This window comes from Rhinolophus sinicus, chromosome 13 (assembly GCF_057876585.1).
Source record: "Rhinolophus sinicus isolate RSI-liver-muscle chromosome 13, RSI-T2T, whole genome shotgun sequence".
NCBI lineage: Eukaryota > Metazoa > Chordata > Mammalia > Chiroptera > Rhinolophidae > Rhinolophus > Rhinolophus sinicus.
This window is the reverse complement of record NC_142513.1, coordinates 45,353,994-45,365,724: the sequence shown is the minus strand read 5'-3', so window position 1 is coordinate 45,365,724 and position 11,731 is coordinate 45,353,994. Positions and strand designations below refer to the sequence as shown.

Below are 11,731 nucleotides of genomic sequence, written 5' to 3'. Positions count from 1 at the left end.
AACCTTTCCGTTTCTATGTTCTCATGTATCACAAGAATGAACTCTTCCTTGAAACCCTTCAAGAATTCACATGTAACTCCATCTAAATCCAGAACTATTTTATAGTATAATTGCTTTCTTGGTTATTGATCTTTCATATTTCATACCTATTCTGTACTCAATGTTAGTAATATGTATTTTTCAAGAAAGTATATCCATTTGTAGGAGAGTTTTAAAACATATTAATACACATTTCAGTCATGAATAGTACTTTTTTATACATTTAAAATTATCTGTTACTGTAATGTCCTAGTCCCTTTCTCTTTGCCTCTTCCTGTTTTCTCCTTTATCTTTACAATATTGCATAGAAATTTTTCTATTATTTGTAAAATTTTTTATGTAGAAGCAGTTAAAGATTCTTCATAAAATTTCATTTTTATTCTGCTTTATATTTTAGTTTATTTCCACTTGTGTCTTTTTTATTTATTTATTTAGGAGTTTTTCACTCAGCAACACTTCATGAACATCTTTCCACATAAACATGCCTTATTATTATCATTTTTAGTGGTTGTATAATATTTTATGAGTGTGATATATGTAAGCTGCACAGGTCACTAGCTCCCTTTCCCAAACTCAGCCCTGGATAAACTAAGGAAGAAGGGTGGAAGCGAGACTCTGAGGAATGGACACAAAGAAATGTGTGAGAGCCAGTTGGAAGGGAAAACATGGTCCAGAACAAGGATGGCCACATAGCTCAGAGCTTGGTCTACTGCCTTGAGACAGGATAACTAGAGCAATAACTTGTAGAGTTCTTTCCCAACAACTGTTCTTTCACCATCCAGTCTCAGGCTTCAGCTATGATCTCCAATAGCCAGAGTGAATGAAAGAAGGCAAGGCTCCTTGTTTTCTGTTTTTACAGGTGAGTTAGATACAGTTATTGCCCATTGGAGTTTACAAAATAACACATGTTAGGCTCTGCAGCTTGAAGAAATAAATGCTTTAGATGTTCCAACATTAAAAGGGGACACTTGTCAGGGGATCAATGACAATACGGAGATGTGTAAGTATGCACCTTCCACATTGAGAGGAAAACACATTTATTTTTACATAATAAATAAGTGGCAAACAAAATACAGGAAAGGAAATATTCATGAAATCCAAGTCACTAAAATGCTTTAAAACATAAATTTTAAGACCAAGAAACCTGGTCTGAACTTAAAACACTGTTTATAGATAATCAACTATTGTTTAAATATGGCCCCATGTTATTAATATTTTAGAAAGGAAGGGGAAAGCATGGCTTTCTTTGTTTTTATGAGTTCCAATACACATAGCCTATTAAATGACATTCAGAAGAATATAAAATTATTGCCTAATGAGAAAATTGAAATGTCCAAAGCCAAATTCAAGATAAAGATAATATAATTCATTCATATGTCTCTATGAGGTCTTCACTATTTATGAAAACACCTGATTCTCAGGAGATTAAGTATTTTTATATTTTCTAATTCAGAATAAAGACATCAGACCTAACCTATTAATTGACACAGTATATTGAACCAAATCACAAATGATGCTCAGCAGTGAAAATGCTGTTTGAACTAAAATCTTCCCTCCTCAAGTTCTACAGAAGAGAATAAAAATTTTACACCAAATCAACTGGTTTAAGTGTCTTTAAGGAGTGGTTCCCATTCTAGAACAAAATGGAGTTTTCCCTAAGTTACCCATTCATCTTCTTAAAGCACATGGCATTGCATTTTATCGTGATGCTAGGAAGAAAATCTGACTGAGATGATTTGTCCTGGACAACTTTTGTCTTTTGAAAAAGCCAAAATGTGGAATGCACACATTTCCAACCTTTGAGAGTGGGACCTGTGGGCCTCATAAGGCTCCCACCTTCCCAGGGTGGAGCCCCTTCAGCCCTTCAGAAGTTGAGCATCCTCGAACACCAGTCCCCTGGTGTTCTTTCTTGGTCTGCTGCCATGTGGAACTGGAGAGGTCAATGGCCACATCTTCCAAGTTGTTCTTAGGGCTGGCTTCATTGGAGACTCTCTGGGGTCTTGCCTGACTTGGACTAGAACCTTCCTTGAGGTGTTCAGGGCCCAAGAGTCCAGCCAGCTTTTCTTCATTTCCTGGTTTCCTTATCATAACTGGATTTTTTATGCATCCCTTTCAACAAAGAAAAATAAAATAATAAAAATAGATATCTCTAAATTCAGCAATTAAATAAATTTATTCAATGTTATTGTTTTCTAATTACCATTAAAATTGTCCTTGTTAATACCTCTCTCTGGGTCCTCAAGAGAGTCATGTAGGTAATTCCCATGGTTAGGGATTGAAAACTGTTGTGTGCCAGCCAGGTGCAGCCAGAAAATCTGCCTTGTTTGGAGGACATGGTAATTTTTAAATTTTTATTTTTAAATTGTTGCCAACAGTTAAAAATCAGATTATATTTCAAAAGTGAAATCTCCAACTTCTCTCAAAAGGCAGAACGTCTGGCAATACTGGGCCTAGTTTCTTGTACAGCCATGAACCCATGGATGCCAGTAGGCAACCCTCCCCCACACACACCTGCTCCTGTAAGTTCAAAGGGGTGGGCTTGGTTTCCCACTGAACATTCTCTCTCAGTCTCTTCAAGGGGGCAAAATCAAGACTGTATTTACAGTTAGTATCTCTAGTCTCAGCATAGTATCTGATCGATAGGGGCTCAAAAAATGTTTGCTGAACAAAATCCCTCTTCCTCTCCAACTTAAAATGCCACCCCAAGCCCCCTAACTCTAATCTCCTACCCTTCCCAGGGTGCTGTCCTGATTCATTCCTCTAAGCTGTGATCCCTGCTCCTTGGTCTCTGGTAACAGCAAATAGACGACTAAGGGTGGTACTCCCTCAGAACACCCAGCCCCAAAGCTTGGGCCTCACCAGTGTAGACAGTTCTAGCACCAAAAATCTAAGGGAAAGAGGTCACAGTTGGACTGGAGGTTCAAGATGGCAGAGAAGATAAATGCTGCGCTTGCCTCATCCTGTGAACACATCAAAATTATAACTAAATTATAAAACTATCTGAAGTCTAGATGAACAGAAGTTTTATAACTAAGGATATAAAGAAGAAGCCATGTCAAGACTGGTAGGAGGGGCAGAAATGCAAAATGGGCTGGTCCCACACCCACCTTTGCTAGCTGCACCAGGCTGGACCCTGCCTCACCTAACTCCAGGACTGCGGGAGGCTTTATCAGTGGCTGAACCTTATGGGAGTTGGGAAGTGGAAGCAAGCCTCAAAGTGTCCTGGCTTTTTGTGGAGCTACCCCAGACCTAGTACTTGTGGCAGCTGTACTCGGTTCCCAGTGTGGCCTCTCCCATGTGTCTCCAGATATAGCACAGGCAGCAACTAACCATGGGTCACTTTGTAGCTCCTATCAGGTATACCCCAGCTGGTCACAGGCAGTGGCTGACCTGGACCTGCACCAGAGCTCCTACTAAGAGGCCCCAGAACAAACATACTTGGAAGTTGGTTTCAGACCACAGCAAAGCACCACCATATTTGCCCCACAAGTGGCACACACAAAGGGCAATCTCAACAGGCACCAGAGACTTCTGGGAGGAATCCCACTCCATGTGATAAGCCACCCACACAGCTGCCCCTAAGCTGTGGATGTGGCCAAGCCCCACAGCCAATCAGCCTGAGGGTCAGTCCCACCCGCTGCCAATAGCAATCAGGGCTCAACTATAACAGGAGGTTACACAAAACCCACACAAGGGACACGCCTGGAGCACCCAGCACAGGTGACCAGGGAAACTGTGCTACTGGGCCCCACAGGGCACCTAATACGTAAGGCCACCCAGCAAAACTGGGAGACACAGCAGCCCTACCTAATACATAGAAACAAACACAGAGAGGCAGCCAAAATGAGGAAACAAAGAAATATATCCAAAATGAAAGAACAGGAGAAAATTTCAGAAAAGGAACTAAATGAAACAGAGGCAAACAACCTACCAAAGACAGAGTTCAAAATACTGGTTATAAGGATGTTCAAGGAACTTAGTGAAAACTTCAACAAAGAGATAGCATGCATAAAAGAAGACATAGAAACCATGAAAAAGAACCAGTCAGAAGTGAAGAATACAATAACTGAAATGAAGGATGCACTAGAAAAAATCACCAGCAGATTAGATAAAGCAGAGGATTGAATCAGCAATTTGGAAGACAAGATAGCAGAAAATGCATAATCATAACAGCAAAAGGAAAAATGAATTTTTTTAAGTGAAGATAGTTTAAGAGACCACTGGGAGACCATCAAGTGTAACAACATTTGCATCATAGGGGTACTGGAAGAAGAGAGAAAGCAAGAAATTAAGAACCTATTTGAAGAAATAGTGCCTAAAAACTTTCTTAACCTGGCAAAGGATATAGACATACAAGCCCAGGAAGTGCAGAGAGTCTCAAACAAGATGAACTCAAACAGGCCCACACCAAGACACACTGTAATTAAAATTGCAAAGGTTGGGCTGGCCCGATGGCTCAAGCGGTTGAAGCTCTGTGCTCCTAATTCCAAAGGCTGATGGTTCAAGTCCCACATGGGCCAGTGCGCTCTTAACCACAAGGTTGCCAGTTGGATTCCTCGACTCCCACAAGGGATGGTGAGCTCCACCTCCTGCAACTAAGATTGAATATGGCACCTTGAGCTGAGCTGCTGCTGAGCTGCCGCTGAGCTGCCACTGAGCTCCTGGATGGCTCAGTTGGTTGGAGCGCGTCCTCTGTACCACAAGGTTGCTGGTTCGACTCCCGCAAGGGATGGTGGGCTGCGCCCCCTGCAACTAACAACGGCAACGGAACCTGGAGCAGAGCTGCGCCCTCCACAACTAAGATTGAAAGGACAACAACTTGACTTGGAAAAAGACCTGGAAGTACACACTGTTCCCCAATAAAGTCCTGTTCCCCTTCCCCAATAAAATCTTTAAAAAAAAATTGAAAAGATTAAAGACGAAAAAAGCAGAAAGAGAAAGGCAACTAGTAACTCATAAGGGAGCTCCCATAAGATTGTTAGCTGATTTCTCAACAGAAATTTTGCAGGCTAGAAGGGAGTAGCACAAAATATTCAGTGTGATGAAAGGTAAAGACCTACAATCAAGATTACCCAGAAAAGATATCATTTAGAATCAAAGGACAGATAAACGCTTCCCAGACAAGAAAAAGCTAAAGTGATCACCACCACACCAGTATTACAAGGAATGTTAGACGGACTTCTTTACGATGGGGGCAAGGGGAGATAAAAAATATGAATAATAAAATGGCAATAACTACATATCTATCAATAATTACTTTCAATGTAAATGGATTAAATGCTCCAATCAAAAACAGGGTGGCTCAATGGATAAGAAGACGAAAACATTACATATGCTGCCTACAAGAGACTCACTACAGGTTGAAAGACACACACACACACTGAAAGTAAAGGGATGGGAGAGTTATTCCATGGAAATGGAAATAGAAAAACAAAAAGGCTGGGTAGCAATAATTATACCAGACAAAATAGACTTTAAAACAAAGGCTACAAGTAGAGACAAAAAAGGAACCAGTAATCCCACTTCTTGGTATTTATCCAAAGAAACCCAAAATGGTACTTCAATGGTACCTGTGCATCCATATGTTCATTGCAGCATTATTTACAACAGCCAAGATGTAGAGGCAGCCTGGGTGTCCATCAATGGATGAATGGATAAAGATGAAGTGTTACATACATACAATGGAATATTCCTCAGCCAGGGAAGGGAATGGGTTCTTTCCATCTGTGGTGGCATGGATGGACCTGGAGGGTATTATGCTGAGTGGAGTATGTCAAACAAAGAAAGACAGATGCAATGTGATTTTACCTATATGTGGAATCTAAAGAACAAAACAAACAAACAAACAAAACAGGAACACACTCATATATACAGAAAACATTTTGATGGTTGCCAGATGGGAGAAGAGTTGAGGGGAGTGGGTGAAAAAAGGGGAAGGGATGAAGAAGTACAAACTGGTTGTTGCAAAGTAGTCATGTAGGGTGTAGCACAGGAATATAGTCAATCAGATTGCAATAACTATGCATGGTGTCAGATGGGTACTAGATTTATCAGGGTGATAAATGGGAGTGGGGCTGGGGAACAGGCTGAAATAGATGAAGGGATTAAGAAGTACAAATTTGTAGTTATAAAATAGTCATGGGGATGTAAAGTAAAGCATAGGCAATATAGTCAATAATATGGTAATAGCTATGTACAGGGCCAGCTGAGTACTAGACTAGTCAGGGGTATCACTTCTTAAATTATACAAATAGTCTAACCACTATGCTGTACACCTAAAATTAGTATAAAATAATATTGAATGTTAACTGTAATTAAAAAATAAAAAATGGGAAGAAAGGTGAAGGGGAATGAGGTTCCAATTTCCAGGTGTAAAACAAATAAGTCATGGGGTTGTAACGTACAGCATGGGGAATATAGTCAATGATATTGTGACAGCACAGTATGATGTTGATGGTTGGTGATCACTTCTTTAGGCATATAGATGTTGAACACCTATGGTGTATACCTGGAACTGATATAATATAGTATGTTAGCTATATTTTTAAATAAAAATCTTAAAAATAAATAAATAAAATCTAAGAGAAAGAAAATGTATGTGGCAGATTCTTAATAGAACTAGTACCAGAAACCGGACGTCCTGACTTCAGTATGTAGGGGGTTCATCATCTCCAGGTTTCACTGCTTACTCTGCACTATCCTGTTTCTTATTATCATGAGCTGTAAATTTTAGTTTTCAAAAATTCTAATAGCACTCAACATTTTGGAAACCTACTTCACATAATGCAAGTATGTGAAATGAAAGTACTAAAACCAAAGCCTGATGTGATCTTTCTACACACTGTCTACACAGTTTCAATGAAAAATAAGGCAACTGATCAAACCATTTAATTAATTAAAAATCTGCTATGATATTCTGAGCCTGAATCTGAGTAAATTCACACTGCTTTGCTTTACAAATGTCTGCCCAATGTAAAGATACCACCCCCAACTTCTCTTGTCCCCGTGCTCACTGCAGGTCCCTCTTCCTTACCAAGGAGCCAGTGTGCATGGGAACTCGCCAGGCCCCCCTCAGTGGACTTGAGGACAGAGTCAGGCAGCGGGATGCAGTGTTGCACCATGGCCCCATAGAGACCATACTGGGCCATCCAGCTGCTGCCTGCCCAACGCTTTTCTCGCTTCCACAACTTGGCCCTTCGATTTTGAAACCAGACCTGGTGTGAGGCAGAAGGAGACACTGTGACAAGGATGCTTGGAAGTGTCTCTGAGCAAGGAGTTCTAAAATGGACCAACTATCCTTCCTCATAGAACCTAGACCTTTTGGGAATTGTACCCACCATTTACTCAAGACTCACAGAGACTCATCATCGTGGGTGTGACCAATTTCCACTGAGGTTTTCCATGGAATTAGAATGACAAAAATAAAATCAAAGTATTCTTTCCCACATTGTGTGAAGGAGTCAACTGTAATGCTTCCTGGTTTTTCTCACAGAGTATAAAGAATTCATGCAGTCAATGGCCCCTTCTAATCTCAGGTTGTTGGGTTGCTGGTGATATTTCTCATGGAAAACATTATCTTAATAAAGAAATAGTATGTAATATTGTTTAGCTGTTTAAAGAGTAAGTTAGTGGCATAACTTCTGACCTGGAGAAATGTCCAAGATGTATTGTCAAGCAAAGAGGTTAAGAAGTATAACATAATACCTTTTTATAAAAATAAAATAGAATTCTATATGTATGTGAGTATATATATTTTTTGTTCAGGGCCAGATATATGCTATATGATGTGGAGACAGTGTGCAGAAAGTCCACATCAGGCTATTTACACTCGTTTCTTTGAGGCTTTATAGTAGAGGTATGGTCACTTTCTTTCATTGATATATCTTTATATAATTTTTAGTTACAGCCTACAATATTGTGATTTTAAAGAATGATTTAATAAAAGGAAAAAAAACCATGATGGTTACTGAGGATATCCTCTTGCAATAAACATAAAGAAAGGCTCTAGCACTGTGGTGCCTGCAGCTGAGTGACCCTTAGTTTGCCTGTGCAGGGGAATATATTGGGCCGTTTAGCTGTGGGTTTATTCACTGTATGTGGGATTAACATGTTCTCTGTGGTGTCTTAGGAAAAGAGAAGGGAACCCCAGATACCTATATTCCGTCTTCAGGAAGCTCAGTTTTCATGGCCAGCATTTCCCGGGCATACACATCGGGGTAGTGGGCCTTGCTGAATGCCTTCTCTATCTCTTCCAGCTGCTGGGTGTTGAAGACAGTCCTGCAAGGAGGCCCAAAACACATGGGCATATGTCCACAGGAGGCTGCCAGACTTCCCAGTTTAGGGACCCTGTGCCTACCTTCCCCGCTGTCCACACCCCAAAGGGCCACCTCATGATAACTGGATACCACACCTCTGAATGATTAGCCTCTGGAAAGTCCAGGAAGTTTGGTTCAAATAAGACAGAGTTCTTCAGCATTTTATTTCTCCTCAGTGAATTTCATCAACTCATTCTAAGAAGACCCATTTTAAAGGCCCACAAAATTGTGTCTTTTAAATGCAAAGATTGTCCTGCAGCCTCCTGGGAATTATAGAATTATGTTCCTTAATGGTTATTGTGCCCTTCCTGCTGCCAACCTGGAGGCTACTGGGGCTGCCCTAATGCAGGACCACACACTCTCAGATGCTGTGTCCGGAGGAGGAAAGAGTCAGGGAGGATGGCCTGGGCCTGTACCTGTGCAGCCGCTTCTTCCTCTTGCCAGGGGTACGGGATACCTTCAGGTCACTCCTGTCTTCAGATGGGCTGTACTTATCTGCTGGCACAAGGAGAAAGAGAGGACTTTAAAGGTGAACATATTTTTCACTTTATTTTCTGGATTTTAATATGAGGGTTGAATTATGAACCTGTTGAAGAATGTGAGTAATATTTAGCCATACAAGCGAGCATTTTTAACACTCACTATAATCCAGGCACTGTGCTTAGCCTTGTCCATGGATTATTGCAATTATTCTTCATAAAATAAAAGAACTCCAAGATAACTGCTATTAGTATCCTATTTTTACAGATGAGGAAACTGAGGCACAGAGAGATTAAGTAATTTGTCCAAGATTATACAGGTAGTAAATGAGGAAGTTGGGATTCAAACCCCAGACTGTGTGAAGCCAGAACTACTTGGCCACTAATTGCATTTCCTATACCCACTCAATTCCCAAATTCATCCACTTCCTCTGCCTCCAACTTCCTTATCTTAATCAGCACACCAACATTTCTCAAAGGAGGGTTGAGGTTTGTGACATCAGAACACTTATCAGAATTGCTGCATCAGTGCTGAATCTCTGGAGGTGGGGTCCAGAAACTCATTCTTGACAAATGTACCCAGATGATTCTTGGATGCACTTGAAAAAAATATTAAGAACCCCACTATACTTTACTTTTGATATCCATTATATCAAAAGATCCAGGTAGAAAGGAAGGTTAAATGATAAAACTATTGTCAAATTCATTGTTAAAAAGCATTTTTGTCTCAAAGTATTGAAAATGAATTAAAGGAAAATTAATAAAATAATGTTAGTTTTACTCCATCATCAATTAGCTCGTCAGAAAACTGCTTTGATTATAATATTATAATAATGCTATCCAGTCTGGTACCGTTGGACACATAACATTATTGAACACATGAAATGAGGTTGGTTCAAATTGAGACTTGCTATCAATGTAAAATATTCGGTGGATTTAGAAGACTTAGCACCACCAAAAGTAAAATATTAATAATTTTTATATTTATTACATGTAAATATTTTGTATGTATTGGATTAAATAAAATACAGTATTTAAATTAATTTCACCTGTTTTATTTTCCCTTTTTAATGTGGCTTTGGGAAATTTTCGTTATACTCCCAGTCACATATTTCTATTAGACAGCGTTGCTCGTGGTCTTCCAGAAATGCCCTTACAGACTGAGATTTGGTTGCATTTTGCTTTTCCTTTTATCAGTGCTCACAGAGGAAAGATCCTATCCTATGAAAGTGGTTTCTGCATCTTCAGCGAAACAACTAATAGAAGGCTCATTTTGTTTTACAAAAAGACTCATGAAATCAAGTCCGTTTGGTGCTGAACAAAAGCTCACTTGCCTCCTGCCTTTCTTTTATTATCAGTGGAGACCCAACATACTCTTTTTTACCTGGGCTGTCTGGATGCTCAGTTCTAGGTTCTACCACAGTTTCCCTCGGTCCACATTTTCTTGTGTGATTCTCTGTTTCTCTCACACACACTCGAAACGTCTCAATTTCTTGGCCTTTGTCTTTAACAGAATTTTAATGATTCCTTCTCTTTCCCCATAATCCGCCTCTACGTCTTTGAGGAAATAGGTGAGCTGGAAGAAAACGCAAAGCATAACTACAATAAAATTGGCAAGATTGCTTCCTTTCTCCGCCTGGGAAGGAGGAGGGTGATGGCAGGAGCGAACCGTGGTACTCGGGCTCCCTTTCAGCATCCCGGGAGGCGTACAGTCCCACGGGTCCGGGCCCTCGCTCTTCAAAAACCGGTAAACCATTCAATTAATTCAGTAAACGTTTGAGCGCCCACGGGGTGCCGGGTTCTGGGATGCTGGTGAACGAGACCGGCCCAGGCCTTCCCGACCTATGCCGTTCCCGGAGGCCGAGACTGGCGCGGGGCGCTGGGGAAAGGTCCTCAGAAGACCGCTGCTGGGTTGACGAGATCCCCGGGGTAGATCCAGAACCGGGTCCACCCACTGCTGCGACCAGAACCGCGCGGAGAGGAGGGAATTTGGGGAGAGGGAAGAGACACGGGGCGCGGGTGTAAAGATACAACTCCCCCGGACCCGGCCAGGCTCTAGGATCTGGATTTCCCTTAGATCTGGGATGCTGGGGGGTGGGGACACAGTGGGACCACGCTCTGTTACTCTTGCGCGGCCCAAACCGGAGGGAACGGGTAGGAGCCGGATGAGCAGGCCTGTTTACCGGACGTGGAGATGCTCTCGCTCCGCTTCTGGAGGCCAAGCTGGGGCCGCGGGTGACGGAGGGCTAGCAGGGCCGCGTGCTCAGGCACCAGGGAAGGCAGGAAGGTCACGTCGGCTAGGAGCAGACAGGGCGCCGGAGCCGCAGCAAGAGGCTGCGCACCGAAGCCGCAGAGGAGGCGGAGACCCAGTGGAAGGGCCCCACGCGCAGGGGACACCAAGTCCTGGACCTCCGCACCGCGCGGCCGCGAAGCCCTTGCTATCCGATCCCAGCCAGGGTCCAGCAGGCGACCGTAGCTCGGCCTCTAGGCCCAGCAGGTCGGTGATGGCGAAGCCCCGGGGGTGCGGGCCGGTCGGAGAATCGCCGGGCAACAGAGCCCCGATCCTAGCGCGCCCGTCGGGAAGCGCATCTCGGCGGGTCATCGTTTATCAGTCGGCGAGGCTTGACCCTCTGTCAGTCACCTTTGCAGAAGGGGCTCAGCCTGGAGGACGCTTTATAAGAGTGGGCCGCCCTTCAGGCGCGGAAGACCTGGAGGGCTCCAATCAGCTGGGCGCCGACGCGTCATCCTTCGGACCCTGTGAGATGAGGATGCCACCAATTACCCTCCCTTCAGTAGCCGCCCTCACAGCTGCAATCCCCTCAATCACCTCTGTTAAGACGGGATTGTAATGGTGGCACTAAATCTTCTATTTTGAGACTTGGTTCTCTGGTATAATTT

The 11,731-nt window shown here is 42.5% G+C and overlaps 1 protein-coding gene across 1 annotated transcript; it reads right to left on the bottom strand.

The window, feature by feature from the left end:
- Positions 1–1,192: 1,192 nt before the first annotated feature.
- On the bottom strand, positions 1,193–11,484 carry VSX1 (visual system homeobox 1). The gene is given in 7 exon segments (XM_019716780.3): positions 1,193–2,128; positions 2,130–2,148; positions 7,073–7,253; positions 8,193–8,316; positions 8,771–8,849; positions 11,017–11,228; positions 11,230–11,484. Coding segments are annotated over 7 exon segments (1,089 nt in total). The 5' UTR covers positions 11,436–11,484; the 3' UTR covers positions 1,193–1,860.
- Between the last annotated feature and the right edge of the window lie 247 nt (positions 11,485–11,731).